Source organism: Sinocyclocheilus grahami, unplaced genomic scaffold (genome assembly GCF_001515645.1).
Source record: "Sinocyclocheilus grahami isolate Dianchi unplaced genomic scaffold, SAMN03320097.WGS_v1.1 scaffold238.1, whole genome shotgun sequence".
NCBI classification, from domain to species: Eukaryota; Metazoa; Chordata; class Actinopteri; order Cypriniformes; family Cyprinidae; genus Sinocyclocheilus; species Sinocyclocheilus grahami.
The window spans coordinates 247,306-265,472 of record NW_015505417.1 but is presented as its reverse complement, the minus strand read 5'-3'; the positions used below and the strand labels follow the sequence as shown (position 1 = coordinate 265,472).

The 18,167-nt window shown below is 35.6% G+C and overlaps 2 protein-coding genes across 2 annotated transcripts in view; one reads left to right on the top strand and one right to left on the bottom strand.

Moving 5' to 3' along the window:
• Window positions 1–12,311, bottom strand: part of LOC107597832 (uncharacterized) — a 23,580-nt gene extending 11,269 nt beyond the window's left edge. Inside the window, exon 1 of the mRNA XM_016289025.1 lies at window positions 12,215–12,311. Coding sequence (XP_016144511.1) covers window positions 12,215–12,311 — 97 coding nt within the window. The remainder of the gene's footprint in view (window positions 1–12,214) is intronic.
• Window positions 2,896–18,167, top strand: unc13d (unc-13 homolog D (C. elegans)). The gene is made up of 34 exons (XM_016289018.1): window positions 2,896–3,122; window positions 4,397–4,441; window positions 4,540–4,587; window positions 4,732–4,788; window positions 4,869–4,976; window positions 5,097–5,156; window positions 5,512–5,578; window positions 6,077–6,254; window positions 6,332–6,376; window positions 6,489–6,560; window positions 6,667–6,736; window positions 6,950–7,054; window positions 7,832–7,924; window positions 8,128–8,228; window positions 8,460–8,577; window positions 9,426–9,547; window positions 9,703–9,793; window positions 9,981–10,037; window positions 10,147–10,244; window positions 11,067–11,118; window positions 11,228–11,358; window positions 11,981–12,101; window positions 12,237–12,389; window positions 12,462–12,557; window positions 12,674–12,880; window positions 13,318–13,392; window positions 13,481–13,560; window positions 13,663–13,768; window positions 14,003–14,074; window positions 14,164–14,247; window positions 14,331–14,451; window positions 14,664–14,787; window positions 16,023–16,219; window positions 16,800–18,167. The coding sequence occupies exons 1-34, from the start codon at window positions 3,060–3,062 to the stop codon at window positions 16,901–16,903; spliced, it is 3,321 nt and encodes a 1,106-aa protein (XP_016144504.1). The 5' UTR covers window positions 2,896–3,059; the 3' UTR covers window positions 16,904–18,167.

Below are 18,167 nucleotides of genomic sequence, written 5' to 3'. Positions count from 1 at the left end.
GAAAACCAGTTTATGGAATTTTTACACACATATTGCATAAAGCAAAATGGTATATCAAATCATTTTTTTACATATTTTATAACATAGTTGAGAACCATCCTTAAACAAAGTTAGTTATAAAAAAAAACTGAAACCTAAAAATGTATTGGGGATTTTAAAAAAGTTCCCATTGATTTAGTATTTTCATGTCTACTCTTGTCATTTTATTTTTTAGAAAAACTGAGTCCTGGTGTCCTCTACAGAGGACATAGCATAACTTATGAATAAAATAGAAATTTTTAAAAATGTGATTTTACCATTTTTTCCTTATGCTCTAAACAATGTAATGGCATGAAAAAAATACTAAATTCACAAAGTTTTTTATTTCTGGTTCTCAGGAGGATATATTATATTATATTTTGTATATTATTTTATATATTTTAAACAGCCCCCTTGGAAGTTTACAGCTCTAAATATAGAGGGGGAAATGTGTTTTATAGGGATTTCCCATTTACAAATGCAATATGCAATTACATGTTGGTGGGATCAAAAATAATTTGAATGACTAAGACTTTCCAAACACTAGCAACGTAACTTTTGCTGCAGGTTACTGATTCAGCAACCCAACAGAAATGGCATGCTCTCTGCATGGAAAATGATGCTTAATAAAACAAAATTATGCCATCATGCCTCTGGACATAGTACAGCGTTTTTCCTTTTAGTGTGTAGAGAATACAAATGATCCTTGGCGTATTCTTTATGTTTTTCGTTTCCAGTTATTTATTTCAGTAGAAATCAAAACAAAAAAACCTAGACCATTTCTAGAAAAAAATAGCTTCCTTTCCTTTTTAAGATTTAATCCTGCATCCAGTCTAGTCAATATCTTCAGATTAATGAGCTCTGTAATAGTTCATCTTTATTTTAAGAAACACAGTCTCCCATTGATTCTTCCCAATAGAGACTTTGGGAACGGTTAGATTTAACACCGTTGTTGCTTTGCGGTCTAAAGCTTTTTCCTTTCCTAATGCAAATCAGTGGTGTTCTCCATTATTACTGAATGTTATCTGCTGATATTCACCAGAATGGATAACACACTGCAAGGACCAGCCACTTTAAATGGTGCAAACAAAGTTAGTGTGCTACAGCTACAGACGGGTGACATACATTATGTCAAACCATGGAAACTATGAGAGCAGAGCATCCTGTTTGATAAGAAGCTACCAAGACTACACCGTGCTGGTTTAAATAGACTCTAAATACGTAAAGATAAAGAGTGAGTGGAAGGAAGATGGAGTGACAGAACAACAGGAGGAGACGACGTGGTAGCAGTTTCTGCTGTATGAACAGTTCAGTTGCAGGTCCGACCTTTAACAGGAAACGCCAACTTCCGCACCCTAAATGAAACACTGCGCTCATAAGCATGAGACGTTTTTGAAGACTCAACACTTGTGTCCATTTAGGCGGTTGACTATTTGATATAACAAAAGAAAAGCTGTGAGCATCTGTCACATATTCACGTTGCTTGTGTTTAGGGGAGCTGAATAATCGGGTTAGGTGTGTGGAGTGCAGCTGTAAAATATGGTTCCAGTCCAAGATGGGGCATCTACACAAGGGGAAAATCTACTTCTTCCTCCTAAAGAGGTTAGTAAAATGCATGACTTTAAAAAATATATATTTATCTTTCTGGGGTCAAAGCAATGTTTTATATGTTGCATGCTCACAGCAGTGGTATGAGTTGAGGGTAGTTGACATGACAGTGACAGCAGTGACCTGCAGTGCTATACTAATAAAATAGAAATTTTTAAAAATGTGATTTTACCATTTTTTCCTTATGCTCTAAACAATGTAATGGCATGAAAAAAATACTAAATTCACAAAGTTTTTTATTTCTGGTTCTCAGGAGGATATATTATATTATATTTTGTATATTATTTTATATATTTTAAACAGCCCCCTTGGAAGTTTACAGCTCTAAATATAGAGGGGGAAATGTGTTTTATAGGGATTTCCCATTTACAAATGCAATATGCAATTACATGTTGGTGGGATCAAAAATAATTTGAATGACTAAGACTTTCCAAACACTAGCAACGTAACTTTTGCTGCAGGTTACTGATTCAGCAACCCAACAGAAATGGCATGCTCTCTGCATGGAAAATGATGCTTAATAAAACAAAATTATGCCATCATGCCTCTGGACATAGTACAGCGTTTTTCCTTTTAGTGTGTAGAGAATACAAATGATCCTTGGCGTATTCTTTATGTTTTTCGTTTCCAGTTATTTATTTCAGTAGAAATCAAAACAAAAAAACCTAGACCATTTCTAGAAAAAAATAGCTTCCTTTCCTTTTTAAGATTTAATCCTGCATCCAGTCTAGTCAATATCTTCAGATTAATGAGCTCTGTAATAGTTCATCTTTATTTTAAGAAACACAGTCTCCCATTGATTCTTCCCAATAGAGACTTTGGGAACGGTTAGATTTAACACCGTTGTTGCTTTGCGGTCTAAAGCTTTTTCCTTTCCTAATGCAAATCAGTGGTGTTCTCCATTATTACTGAATGTTATCTGCTGATATTCACCAGAATGGATAACACACTGCAAGGACCAGCCACTTTAAATGGTGCAAACAAAGTTAGTGTGCTACAGCTACAGACGGGTGACATACATTATGTCAAACCATGGAAACTATGAGAGCAGAGCATCCTGTTTGATAAGAAGCTACCAAGACTACACCGTGCTGGTTTAAATAGACTCTAAATACGTAAAGATAAAGAGTGAGTGGAAGGAAGATGGAGTGACAGAACAACAGGAGGAGACGACGTGGTAGCAGTTTCTGCTGTATGAACAGTTCAGTTGCAGGTCCGACCTTTAACAGGAAACGCCAACTTCCGCACCCTAAATGAAACACTGCGCTCATAAGCATGAGACGTTTTTGAAGACTCAACACTTGTGTCCATTTAGGCGGTTGACTATTTGATATAACAAAAGAAAAGCTGTGAGCATCTGTCACATATTCACGTTGCTTGTGTTTAGGGGAGCTGAATAATCGGGTTAGGTGTGTGGAGTGCAGCTGTAAAATATGGTTCCAGTCCAAGATGGGGCATCTACACAAGGGGAAAATCTACTTCTTCCTCCTAAAGAGGTTAGTAAAATGCATGACTTTAAAAAATATATATTTATCTTTCTGGGGTCAAAGCAATGTTTTATATGTTGCATGCTCACAGCAGTGGTATGAGTTGAGGGTAGTTGACATGACAGTGACAGCAGTGACCTGCAGTGCTATACTAAACACGTTTAACTGTTTTTATAATTCGCTTATAATTATCATTCAGTTTAGTGACCTCATAATCATCGAGCAACAACATTTGTACTTTTAAAAAAGAATTTACACTGTACACTGCAGGACTCGTTTGAGTTATTATTTTAAATGCAAAACAAAAAGAAAAGAACAAGAAATTGAAATGGTGACCAGTTACATAAATAGAAACATTTAAACATAAAGTCTTCATGTTAAAAAAATAAAATAAAATAAAAGTTCATATATATAAAAAAAAGGGGACATACTTTACCATTTATTCCGTTTATTAAATGTTATCACATATTTTTCGGTAAGAACAAGGTGCCTTTACTTTCTGCACACTAGCAACATTCTAAACCCATGATGGTGGGTCATGATGAAGTTTCCTTACTGCTAATAACAAGGAAGTGCTGCAGAGAAGATAAGCCAACAACATTTGCATGGGCATGTTCAATGTGTAACCCGACACTTGATAACTGATTACAAAAGGGTTTATGAGATATTATTTTATAAATGATTCCATTTCTGCTGAATATTTTATAGCAATAAAAATATGAATATCAGGAAATAGAATAGACAATGTTATGATGTAATGAGTCTATGCATACATTTTTGTGTCTGAAAAGTGCTGTCAAACGATTAATCGCGATTAATCGCATCCAAAATAGAAGTTTTTGTTTACATAATATATGTATGTGTACTGTGTTTACTTATTATGTATATATAAATACACACACATACAGTATAGATTTTGAAAATATTTACATATATATTATATATATATATATATTTATATTATTACATTTTATATTATATATATATATATAAATATATTTAATATATAAACATAGCATATTTTTCTTAAATATATACATGCATGTGTTTGTATTTATATATACATAATAAATATACACAGTGCACACACATATATTATGTAAAGAAAAACTTTTATTTTGGATGCAATTAATCGCGATTAATCGTTTGTCAGCACTAGTCTGAATACATGTTAGCAGACAAGGTCTTTTCATGTACTTTCTATATCAGTTTGATGACTGCAGAAGTGTTGCAGATTGTACATTAATTATCAAGTACTCTGTTTGTTTCATTTGTTTATATAGACCCACATTGAAAGTGCAGGGTCCAGTCGCATCCGACAGAGGCAGGTAATGTATAATTATTTATGCTTTCTTTCTTTCTTTAAAAATTTCTGCATTTCTCTGCAGATTTCTGAATTTAATTGAAACACTTCTTTCTCTCTCAGTCCTCCCCTGCACGAAGAATGGGCATGACCAGAAAACTGAACAGAAAGGTAAGGACTTATTCATTCAATAGTTTCTCACACATTTTTTTAAAAAGAGATTTTAAAACTCTATTGATGCTATTTTTTTTTTAAAAGGACAATGTATAATGTAAACAAATTATTATATTTGCTACGATATAATTTAACCATCAGGATTTCAAAGACTCCGAGAACCCAGAGGAGAGTGAAAACAGACATAAAGAGAAGGAGGTAATGATTCATCAGAGACTAATAACTTCAAGTATTTTCCTGTGAGTTTTGTGGAATAATGAGTATTATTGTCCCTGCAGCTCAAACCGCTGTACAAGGAGCTTCTGTACACAATCACTCATATGTTAGGAAAACCACACACAAAAGAGCAATACAGTGCCATGCAGTTACAAAACTATATCAAAGAGGTAACACACCTTTCTGGATTTGTTTGTAGTCTCATATATTTTACAGTATTGTTGTTATTCATTTTACTGTTGCATTTTTTTTTTTTTTTAAATGTGTCTTAAATATTCATTCTCTGACAGGCATTCACCATGACAGAAGATGAACATAAAACCTTAAGTGAAAAAGTCCAGCGCATGCTGGTAAGAATAATGTCATAAAAATATGATAATTTAATCTCATGTGTAATGTAATCCACGTGTATGTAATGTATAAGGCCTATACCGCATGTAAAAAGCCTTTAAAGCCATTGGCTGCCCACTGCTCTGGGTGGGTGTTCACGGTGTGTGTGTGTGTGTGTGTGTTCACGGTGTGTGTGTGCACCTGAATGGGTTAAATGCAGAGCACAAATTCCGAGTATGGGACATAAGGACACCATACTTGGCCACACTTCACTCACTCACTCAATAAAAATGTGATATTATTTTAGTCTGTATATCATTATGTTTATTATGTTGTTATTTACTGAATTACATATGTAAATATCTTGACGAACAGGCCCCGATCTACTGCCTCATGGTTACAGTAAAACAAGCCAAGGGAATTCTGGGAAAGGACATTAGTGGTATGATTATATCTTTTTTATTGGCTGCCCACTGCTCTGGGTGTGTGTTCACGGTGTGTGTGTGTGTGTGTTCACGGTGTGTGTGTGCACCTGAATGGGTTAAATGCAGAGCACAAATTCCGAGTATGGGACATAAGGACACCATACTTGGCCACACTTCACTCACTCACTCAATAAAAATGTGATATTATTTTAGTCTGTATATCATTATGTTTATTATGTTGTTATTTACTCAATTACATATGTAAATATCTTGATGAACAGGCCCCGATCTACTGCCTCATGGTTACAGTAAAACAAGCCAAGGGAATTCTGGGAAAGGACATTAGTGGTATGATTATATCTTTTTTTTTTTTTTCACCAAGGGTTGTTAATTTTACAGAATATTATTGATAAACATACAAAAGCACAAACATTGGTATTACTGCATAATGGATTTTCATGATTTTAAAACAACTACTATCCAGCCTCTACATGTATCTAAATATTTGACAACAGGATTCAGCGATCCGTACTGCCTGCTGTCGATCCTTTGTGAACACAAGGAGTCTCATGGTGGTGGATCATCCAATAAACCTCAGAAAGCAGTAGTGCGGGATTCAGCTAAAGGACAAGTGTTGCAGACAACCATAAAGAAACAGACACTCAACCCCATCTGGGATGAGACCTTCAAACTGTGAGTATTTGACCAGCTGTATATACAACTTGCTGATTGATTAATAATTTTGTCTGAACGCGTGCTTCTTTTTACAGGGAATTTGAAGACATCTCAAATGCCAATTTCCACATTGAGATGTGGTGCGTGGAATGAACTTGCTTTTTTTTAGAAATAAGAAATACTGGTTGTATTGTACTGTATATTTTATAGCATGTTTTAATTCTAAGCACCACAGTGATGTTTGTTTTATAGGGACAAAGATGAAGAGGTGTCACTAGTGCAAAAATTTGATGAGTTTCGCACGAATATCCATGGACTTAAAAGGTTTAAAATCTTTAAAGCTTTTAAATAATACAAACCATTTTAAATAATTAGTATAAATGGTAGTGGCATTTAATTTAATTCTGAGTGTTCAACTGTCTCTTCACAGGATGATAAAAGACGCAAAAAAAGAGAAAGGACAGGATGATTTTTTGGGCAATGTTGTTCTAAAGCTGAAGGTATATTGCATAACACTAGTCAATGCTCATCAATTTGATTTTCCATATATCAATTCCAGTTACCAGTTCTTACCTCAGACACATACCTTTTTATGTCATATTTAAAGTAGTATTATAATATAATATTTTATAATATAAAGTACAAAGATAACTCAATTTCTCATATTTAGTTTCATGGCATGTGCTTCATGTACTTATGTGTGTTGTGGGCAGGAACTGCATTGCACAGAGGACACATGGTATAACCTGGAGCCCCGAACAGAGACATACCCAGACAGAGGACAGTGTCATCTTCAGCTTAAATTCATTCATAAAGAGGTGAAAGCTTGTTTTCTCCTGTATCAGCAGGCCATTAAGTTGTCTAGTACTTCAAAATTGTGGTATTTGTTTGGTGACTCGTAAAGATCACAAGGGGATCTGCAAAGTGTCGCAAGTACTTTTTTTTTTTTTTAAGAAATGTCATTTTAAAATATCTTTTTAAAAAGTGAAGTGCAACTGTATGAATGACCAGAGCATGTGGTCTTATTTTCAGTTCATCTTGAACTAATTTTTTTAGAAAACTGAACCTAAATATCTATGCATTAGAATGTGTGGTAGGGTTATTATAAATAACTAAAACTAAAAGTATTAACACATTGTTAATTGAAATAAAGCTGAAACTAAATAAAATCTAAGTATTAGATAAAAACATTGATGGAGATGAAACGGCCTTGACAACTAACTGCAATAAATATGAGTTAAAGCACTAAAATTACTGGAAATAAATAAGAACTAATTCTGAAATAAAAACGGATTAAATCTAAATGGTAATATTTAAGAAAAAACCCTAATACAAAGGACAAAAGCACATACAATTGCAAAACTATACTGATGTGAAGTATGCTATCTAAAGTGAAAGACACTCAGTGTGACAAAGTTTTGAGATATAATCTGGAAAAAAGCGTCTGCTTGTACACTGGTCTTGGCACCTTTGAAACAGACCAAACCAGAGATGAACATTGCAGACTGACTAATATACTTCAGATATTTTATTTACTCAGTATTGACTGAATGACAGATCCTTAATTTGAATTGAATTTGATTCATTTATTACAGAGAGATGAGACCCTGAGTGCTGGACGGATTCCTTATGTGAACTACTGTGGCATCCTGCAGCAGTTTGTTCAAGCCCATATCTCCAAACAACAGGTATGACTTTAACAGAGAATTTTTGAAAGCTTCTCTAAACATGATGAAATACCTTAAATATCCACTGGTTGTGTAAGCGTCAAAATCACTTCCTGCTGCGCAGTACTTTTTATATACTGTAAAGTTTGTACTCAGCTTTTCATTTCACAACACTGTCTGCATCTCTCTCTGTTTTTCAATGCTGCTCTACTCTCGCCCTTCAGGACAGTAACCCGTGGAAGGGAGAGTTGTGTGGGGAGGGGACGGCCCTGCTCGAGCACTACGCCAACCAGAATGACATTTCACCTTTTCTCCAAGACTTGGCGTAAGAGCATGTGATACTGTACATCACACTGATCTGGAAGCAAGACTGATAAAACAAAAACAGCAGACCAGACAGTGTTGATTTGTGCTTTTTAGGGACAGCTTTTAACTACATACCCAGTACGCTGAGCTCAACAGTGTCAGCGTGCTGTTTAAATGTAATGAATGGAGCACATGCTGATGGATTTAAATCTCTTTTGCATATGTGTGGGTTGTTTGTGGTGCTACACAGGAAGTGGGTGGCCTACAGCAAACTTTACCAAACCCTGGAGGTGGACTCAACTGTCCTTTTCCAGCAGCTAACCAGTATAGAGTACCACTGGGACCAACAAGAACTCCCCTACCTGCAGGTTGGTGATTCTTGAGGGGTATTTTGCCCCTGTGATATGAAAGCTGAAGCACACAGATTTCAGAGTGGGTGTAGTTACAGAATTAGAGAGTACTTTCTACACTGCATCACGAGCAGGGATGTTGCAAGTGTCATGTGATGTTTTTAGCAATTTATCACATAAATCATCAGTGTTGTAAGCTGTTATCAAGTCATCAAGTCTCACCGTCATGCTGTGGTAAAGCTGAGCTGTTTTTGCTGTCACAAGAAAGCCCAACATTTTTTACATGACAAACATTTCAAATACTTTTGTTCTAGTCATTTTTGTGTTGGTGACATATACTGTATGTATGTGTGTCTGTCACTTTTATTAATTTAAAACACTTTTATTTAGCAAGGATGCATTAAAGAGAGAGTTCACCCATACATGAAAATTCTGTCATTACTCACCCTCAAGTTGTTCCAAATCTGCATGAGTTTAAAAATATATTTTGAAGAATGTCCGTAACCAAACAGTTGCTGGTAAACATTGACTTCCATAGTATTTTTGTCATACTTATACAAACCCATACAAACAATTATAGGGTGAGTAAATGATGGCATCATTTTCATTTTTGGGTGAAATATCCATTTAGTACATCCTTGCTGAATAAAAGTATTAATTTCTTTCAAAAATAAAAAAACTGTTTCTAAACTTTTAAAACCAAATCAGCATATTAGAATGATTTTAGATGGATTGTGTGGCACTGAAGCTTGAAGTAGTGGCTGATACAAATTCAGCTAAGCTATCAATGGAATAAGTTACATTTAAAAAAATATTCAAATAGAAAACAATTTAAAAGCACGTTAAACATGTATGCATGCTAACAGAAACAGGAGCTTGGTGACTCTCTACATGGGTTTCTGCAGTATGGACTCTGCTTAGTATCCAAATACAGGGACATCTATCCTCCAACTCCTAAAACAACACCACGGCTACTTACACTGCTCAGGTAACACACATAAGTTAGTCATCATTCATTTTTATATTAATATATATATATATATATATATATATATATATATATATATATATATATACATTGTTTTTATGCAATGTATAATAATTATACTCTCAAAAAGTATATTTATGTTTTGGTTTATGTAGAGTTCTTGTTCAGATTTGTAAGACCCGAGCATTTCAGAAGCTCAATCCTGCTCAGTTTGACTTACATGTTGAGGTCACAGATGCTGTTGTTGTGAGTAACAAAATATTGTTAAAAACTATTCAGTATAAATATCTTACATCATACTGTACATCACAGTAAAATACATTTTGCACACCTGTCTGAAATAATATTTTTCTGTGTATATGAGAACAAACAGGCCAGTTTTTGGGCATTATATGTGCAACTAGTCACCTAAACCATGTTCCTTTTCTCCCAGAATGGCACAGAAGAGTGGTTTAACATCAAAAAAGGTTTACATCAACCCATGACCAAGGTAAGAAACCATGCAGATTATTGGCATTCATTCTATATGTGGATAAAACATATATTATTCCAGTAAGTTTAGATGTGAGTTCAGGTTCTTCATAAGTGCTCTTTAACAGGATCCGTTAGAGACCATCAGCGCCCTCTCTCGGTTGATTGGAGAAGTGCAAGAAGACGTTCGAGTCAGTAAAGATGTCTGGAATAAGGTGTTTGTCAGGTAAGAATAATGAACTGTAGGTTTTAAAATGTAAATCTAGTTTGAGCGATGAATGGAACTCAAGCAAAGTTCAAGCAGACCACGGCATGCCTGCAGCTTCAGCTGATGCTCAGCTGATCGTAACTCCTCCCACTACAATTAATAAGATATATAAATTCATCTGTACTCACACTTGCCATAGTCTGTCGCACAGACATGCACTTACCCTCCTCCATCCCCAACTCCTCCTTTTGCAGACACATGATCATTTAACTGCTCGCCCACGGAGATATATCATCTATCCAGCTCATTGCTAAATTTGTTCAAATTTATCCACAGTACTGTATTACTCTACTTGGAATATACAACTGTTGCATATAAAATATCTGCCAATTGCTTAGGCTTCAGGGGGGGTTCAAACCTCGGAGAGGTTTGCCTGTGGATAGCTCAGAATCTGAACCCTTCAGAGCGAAGCCTGCCGCCAAATGTAAAGTTCAGGACCTCTACAATAATCTTACTCAAACAGAGTGGTCCTGACTGAACTAATGCATATATAATATCATCTATAAGGTTTAGCTTTTTATGGTGTAATTTGGTCAGTTAACTAACTGCTAAACATTGAATTTCTTCAGGATGTCGGAGCTGAATATATGTGCTGCTCATTGGATGCATTTTCATTGAGAAGGCCTAATCTGAACAGTTCTTGAACAGTTTTTCGGCCATATTTGTGCCACTAAAACTAATGGACAGTTAATTTGACAGCCATTCCTGTCCATCACGTCACTGACAAGATGTAATGACTGTCTTTATAATAAAATAGGCCTACTCTCTCTCTGTTTCCAGTGCTGTGCAGTTGGATGTTTTCACGGTGGTTTACCGGAAACTGGACTCTCTGGTGAGAATCAAGAAATATAATATATAACATATAAAACATTTTTTCTCTGATCAGTCTTTTTCTATGGTCAGTATATCATTGGTTGTCCCTTATTTGTGTGTGTGAACAGCTGGCTGATGAGTTACGAGCTACCCTCTCTCAGTTGGAGAATCAAATGGATCAGCCGTTGGCAAACAGCCTGTTTCCTGTTTATCTCACTTTGCAAGCCATCCACAAAGACAAAGCCTTCTTACAAAAAAGGTCAGTCAGTCCTACAATCAGCTGTTACTTCTGAGTTGTTACATACATTACACATTATTTTGTGATGTACAGTACTCAAAATCTGTTAAAATCTCAACCCAGTGTACTGACTTCCTTAGCGTCTAGGATAGTTCACCCAAAAATTCCAGTTTACTCACCCTCAGGCCATCCACGATGTAGATGAGAGTAAGGATGGATCCTCTGCAGTGAATGGGTGCCGTTAGAATGAGAGTCCAAACTGCTGATAAAAACATTACAATAATCCACAAATACGTGATCCCATTGATTAACATCTTACTAAGTGAAATTTGTTTTTTAACTTTAAATTGGAGTAAATTATCAGAATATTGTTATTTTTGGGTGAACATTTCCTTCATTCCTTTCTTCGGTGGAACACAAAAGAAACTATTTTGAAGAATGTCAACCAAATGGTTTTGGGTCCCACTGACTTTCACTGTATGGCCTGCTTGGTTTCCAACAGCATTCTTCAAAATATCATCTTTTGTGTTCCACAGAAGAACAAAAGTTATACAGGAACAACTTGTGAGGAAGTAAATGATGACAGAATTTTCAGTTTGAGTGGACTCTCCTTTTAAACATGAAGTTTTGATTTCTCTTTTAGGGGGAAGTTATTGCAGCTCACAAGTTTCCATGAGGACTTCAGAGATGCTCTTCCATACTGGTTAAACAAAGCCTTTAGCACCACAATGGAGAGGGTGGAAAAAGCTGTGCAAGTGGATCAGGTATTATGCTCTAAAACATAAGTTTAACATTAGTAAAAAACAGTTTTGTCATTCTACTTGTGATTTCCCATTAAGCAAAAAGTTCAAATAGCTGAAGGGAACTACACACTCACATTCTCTTTCTCTCTTTTCTAGTTGCAGCCGCTGCAGACTGGAGGAGTTCCCATCAAGCACAGCTCTTCTGCAGTGGACATTGCAGCATGTTTGCATCCTGTGTCTCAGCTCTGGGAGCAGTTGAGCTGGCCTGACCCGGAGGAGGCCTTCATGCTTATGGTCAAACTCACAGAGGTACACACATACACACAAAGTTTAGCATTTCATTGAATTGTAGGATGTATAAATATGCATTGTTTGTTACAGGATGTGTGTAAGATTGCATCAACATACTGTCAGATGCTGAAGGCTCGAGTGAAGGAGCTCTCTGTGGACTCAGATCGAGAAAGTGCAATAAAAATGGTGAGCTGATGATGATGTGGTACTGTATGTGGTGTGTGGTCTTTAACTTTGCACTGTGTTTTAGCTTGATCATCTGCATGTTTTACCCTAACTTCTCATGGTTTATGTATATTTAGTTGTGCGTGGTGGTGAACGATCTAGAGCATGTGCACACAGTTTTGACACGTCTACCGCAGCAGCTAAACTGGGCGGGGCTCCGGGAACGCACGCGACACGTGATTGGAGATACTCAGTTCCAGAACACACTTCCATCACAGCTGCAACACACACAGTCCGCCCTGAACCGAGAGATCCGCTCTGCAGTTGAAACACTCGGGAAAAAGGTAGCATAACTGTGATTACAGCATCAATAGCATCAGTTAAAGTCTCACATCTACATGAGCTCTTCCTGAGAAGGTGCAATAAGACACTTTCACAACAACCAGAACACACATTTTACCATGTTTCTTGGGGTAACAGTTTATTTTGACAGTCACCTTTTGACATTTTGCTTACTGTAAGTAACTTTGCAACTACATCAACTAACAGTCATTAGAGTATTATTAGACTGTCTGCTTAATATCTGAGTACACTTTATTTTGATGGTCATTCTATTGACTATAAGTAACTTTGCAAGTACATGTCATCTTATTGTAACTGTAACCTTAACCTAACAGTCTACTAATACTGTAATGAGAGTTAGATGGCATGTAGTTGCAAAGTTAATAGATCTAAAGTGGACTTGAAATCAAGTGTAACTGTTTCTTGCGTCTCTTTTTAGTTAAACACAGACATTGAAACACATGTTCGCAACATGGCTTCACGTCAAAGGCTTCCCTCCAGATCTACAGAAGACGTAAGAGAAATGTTTTGTCAGCCTGAATCATAAAATGACATTTTTCGAAACCACTGCAGCACTGAGTGTCTGGCTCTCTTATCTTCAGGCCGTGGTTCCTTTGATGAAATATCTTGAGAAAGAACTGCAGTATATGAATGAGAATTTGGTTCAGGAGAATTTTAATAGGTATCTCAATGTTTTATTTTCAACCTGCCTATATCTGTATATTTTGGTTGTTTTTACTTTAGTTGATCAGCCTTCATGATGTGTTTTAATGGTCTCTTTCAGTCTTCTTACTCCATTGTGGATGAACTCGGTTAAGATTCTGCATCAGATGTCTCTGCAGGAGGACAGTAACCTGGTTTACTTTCAGAGATTACTGTACGCACTGCAGGTTCGTTTTTTAGCCTAATGCTAAATATTACACTTTAGCATGTAACTGGACTCGTACTGTTTGTGAAAGAGACACAAACGATACCACAAAGAGTGTGGTTTGTTTCTAAACTGTCAGACTTAGAATCCACCCAAGAACACATTAAAACACTCAGAACACCTTAGCAATGCCTTGGCAACCACCTTATATTTTCTTCAGAAATATACTTTTATTTACTTTTTTTTTCTCTGGCAGTGCTTAGAACAGTGTTTTCATGCTGAAGGGAATGGACTTTCTCTTGAAACACTACATACTGAGGAATATAAGGTCAGTGTTATTCTTTTGTGCTCTTCACGTGTTGTTTTCTTCCCTTTCGTTCCCATTCAGATATGAGTATTTGATTTTTGTTTCCTCAGACGCTCCGGGCAAACCTGACACAAAACTCGTTAAGCTGTAATCAGCTGATAGAGAAGTTCTTTGAGAGAAAGGTGTGGGAACAGGTGAGGAAATGATCCAGATCAGGAAATCATCCATAAGACCCAACGAAGTGTTACTGACCTGGATTTGTTTACATTTGCTACAGAAAGTGTTTAATGGAGAGAAATACGGAGCTGTTACTCTCATCACCTCGTACAAACGCTCAGAGAACAAACTGCATGTAGAGGTTCTCAACGCCGTCAATCTAATTCCTCTCGACTCAAATGGTGAGAAGACAAACACATTTTATGCTATGCTGATTACTCTGGGGGATTTATAGAAGAAATTGATAAATCAAGAGCCAGTAGGTCTTGTATCAGTGGTGCTCTGACACTGCCAATACTTGAAATGATCTGAATGTCATTGCTTTAGATGAATATCAGAATTGGCCGCTTTGAGTCTGTGTTGAGTCTATGAAACTGCATTTTGTCCATTACAGGTTCCAGTGACCCTTTCGTTCAGCTGTCTCTAGAACCAAAGCACATGTTCCCTCAAGTAGAACCGCGATCCACCAAAATCAAGAACTGCGATCTCAACCCGTTGTTCGAAGAGTCCTTTGAATTGTATGTAAATGTGCGGTTTCAGTTCATTTTTAGAATCCAAAGTCAAACAATGCACCCTCTTCTCTCATAGCTCCCAGCTACTAGATTCATAGAAGAGTGAAAGGGAAAAGCATGGAAGCTTATTTCCACCATGGAATAAAATAAATAAATAAAGGTAATCTCACAATTCTGTCTTTTCTCAAATTCTGGGGGAAACAAATGTATAAATAAAAAAAATTGCGAGACGTTAACTTGCAGTTGTGAAACATAAATGAGCAATCCTAAGAAGAAACGTGAGAACTGTGAGATACAAACTTGCAATTGTGGGGAAAAAGTCAAAATGGTTAGAAAAGTTGCCTTTTTATTTTTTTTATTCCATGGCATTAAAAAAAGAACACAAAAACAAAATGACAAGATGTAAAGTCAGAATTCTGAGAAAAAGTGAGAATTGCAAGAAATAAACTCGCAATTTGAAGGGAAAAAATAGAATTTTAAAATAAAGTCACAATTTGAAATGAAAAAATAGAATTTTAAAATAGTCACAATTTGAAGGGAAAAAGTATGGAAGCCCGTTAAAAAATAAAACAAGGTAATTGCGACTTTTTATCTCACAATTCTGATATAAACTCGTAATTCTGACTATTTTTTCTCAGAATTGTGTGATATAAACTCGCAATTCTGACTTTTTTTCTCAAAATTGCGTGATATAAACTCGCAATTGCCAGTTATAAAGTCAAAATTGTGAGTTATAGTCAAAACTGTGAGTTATAAAGTCACAATTCTGACTTTTTTTTCTCAGAATTGCAAGTTTATATCTCGCAATTAAAAAAAAAAATCAGAATCGCGAGATATGAACTCGCAATTGTGAGGAAAAAAAAGAAAGTCAGAATTGTGAGATATAAAGTCGCAATTACCTTCTTTAATTTTTTTATTCAGTGGCGGGAACAGGCTTCCTTAAAAAAAATCCCTCTTATTCTTAAATAAAGTCTTCTATTTACCACACACTCGAATAATCACACTAATTCCTTCAAAACTTCATGGATGGCACATTCAAATGTCCATTTCCAGCTCTTTTTGTGGAAAGCCCAAATTGAGGGTTTTTAAAGCCTTCCAGTAACCTGTATCACCTGTGTTCACTCGTAGGCCCAATTCATATTAGGATTAGCAAATACAAACTGTTAAACTGAATAGAGATGGCTGGCTTTAGATTGTTGTTTTATGGTTGTAATGCAGTTTCTGTCCTCTGGCGGGCACAGTATCATTTCATTAGATCAGTGCCAGTCTCCTGGAGCGTGTCTGATGGTGACAGTGCTGGACCATGACACTTTGAGGAGCGATGACTTCGAAGGAGAGGCGTTCCTCTCTCTTAAAGCGGTGCCAGGAGTCGGAGGTGGACAGAACAATCCCACACCCGCACAGATCCGCTTACCTTTGATGCACCCCAAACCCAACAGTATGTCACTTCCTGTTATACGCACAGCATTTACTTGTGCATTAAGCAACTAAATGTCTGTACTGTTTATGTAAAATTGTTAACAGGTAGATCATGTTTCACAAAAGAAAATGTGAAGTTGGAATAACAAAATTAACACTTTTTTTTAGTCAAGAAGGACACATTAAATTGATCAAAACTGACAGTAAAGACATTATGTTACAAAAAAATTATATTTCATTCTTTTGAAATTTCTATTCATCAAAAAAACGGGGGAAAAAATCATGGTTTCTTCAAAAATATTGATATGTTTCTTAAGCACCAAATCGGCATATTAGAATAATTTGTGAAGGATCATGTGACACTGAAGACTGGAGTAGACTGCTGAAAATTCAGCTTTGCATCACAGTAATAAATTACATTTGAAAATATATTCAAAGAGAGAAAAAATTTATTGAATTTTTTTTTATCAATATACACACCCATAGCTACTTCTATAAAAACTTTTTTGACAGTAGTGTCTATATATATTTTTTTATTACTTTATTTTCGATGTCATGTGTAGCAATTGAATATGAGCTCATGCTGTCTGTTTTTGTAGGTGAAAATACCTTGAAGTTACTTGAGGCCAGGAAAGGCGAGAGAGAAGCTCAGGCCTTCGTTAAATTACGCAGACAAAGAGAAAAGAAGTCTCAAGAAATCTAAGAGGACGAAAAGATGAATGACAACATCCAACACATTATTTGTTGCCCTTTTCTATTATTTGTTATGAAAATATTATTTAATGTAGAGTCTTTTAATTATTGTAAGGAAGTGTAACGATGATCTTGTTATTTGATATAAAAAATTAAACATACAACAATTTTCATCCAAAAATATACATTTGTTTATTGTCTTTTACAAAATCAGACTGAAACACTGTATATGAACAAAACTGAGCAGGTGATTTCTGAACTCACAATGAAGCTCTGTTTCAAAGCAAGTCATCTGTTGAGCATCCCATATAACTGTGCCTTCAAACTGAATTCATATTAAATCATCTAAAGAAATGCAAACACACTGAAGTCAAGCCCTCTTCGACAGCCGTAGCTTATGCTCTCATGTTTGCTAATCAGTGCACATGAATTATCCTCTTCTCCACTGGTGTCGGACATGTGTTCAAATAAAACGCCAATACGTGAATGGAAAGCTGCAGTTGGGAACGTGCTGTTGGTTTTAGTAAACAAGCAAATTATTCAATCAATGCATTAAATAAAATATGCACATTATGTGAATTACATTAAAAAGAGTGTTTGCCTTCTTGCTCTTGCACTCAAGTTTACCATGACTCCTAAAAAAAAAAACCCTGAGAACGAAAAGCTGTGAAACCGCATTTATTTTCCATTTTGCTGTATAGCAGTTCCCTGGAATTTCTCCTTTAAAAAATCCTATGAATGTAATTGTAAATTTCCTATATAGCTACTAACTATACTAAAATCTGTATTTATTACGAAATCTCCCCATCTTGGAAAAAAACTCAAATGCATTGCTGCATTGAAGATGCACATACTGCATTTCTACTGTAAACATTTCAGAATGTTCTGGAAAGACATTCCGCATTTCAATTTAAATGTGTTTTTAAAAAAAAGAATAGGATTGTCTTACTATATATGTGTATGGTTTATGCTTCTATATAAATCATATAGGGAATATGGGATTTTGGTATCTTGCTCTTCACTTAAATATTTCCTTAAAATCTCTAAATGTGTTATCATGTAAGCACTAACTAAATTATTAGTGCTAGACCAGATCTGAATACTCATACAAGTTATATTTGCTCTGTTCCCATTTTAAAGACATGGAAAATGATTACAATGAGACATAAGCATATTATTATACTGTATCCGTGATGTTTTGTCCCCACAATAAACATGAAAATATCACAAACTGCTGATGTATGTCAGTTTCTCTAATAATTTTCTTTTTTTTT

What these genes read in the sequence shown, in the direction of transcription:
- unc13d (XM_016289018.1), top strand. Translation starts at nt 3,060, where the DNA reads ATGGTTCCAGTCCAAGATGGGGCATCTACACAAGGGGAAAATCTACTT. An exon ending in TACAAAACTATATCAAAGAG is followed by an intron (nt 4,977 to 5,096) that starts GTAACACACCTT and finishes ATTCTCTGACAG; the next exon opens with GCATTCACCATGACAGAAGA. An exon ending in AAAGCCTTCTTACAAAAAAG is followed by an intron (nt 11,359 to 11,980) that starts GTCAGTCAGTCC and finishes TTTCTCTTTTAG; the next exon opens with GGGGAAGTTATTGCAGCTCA.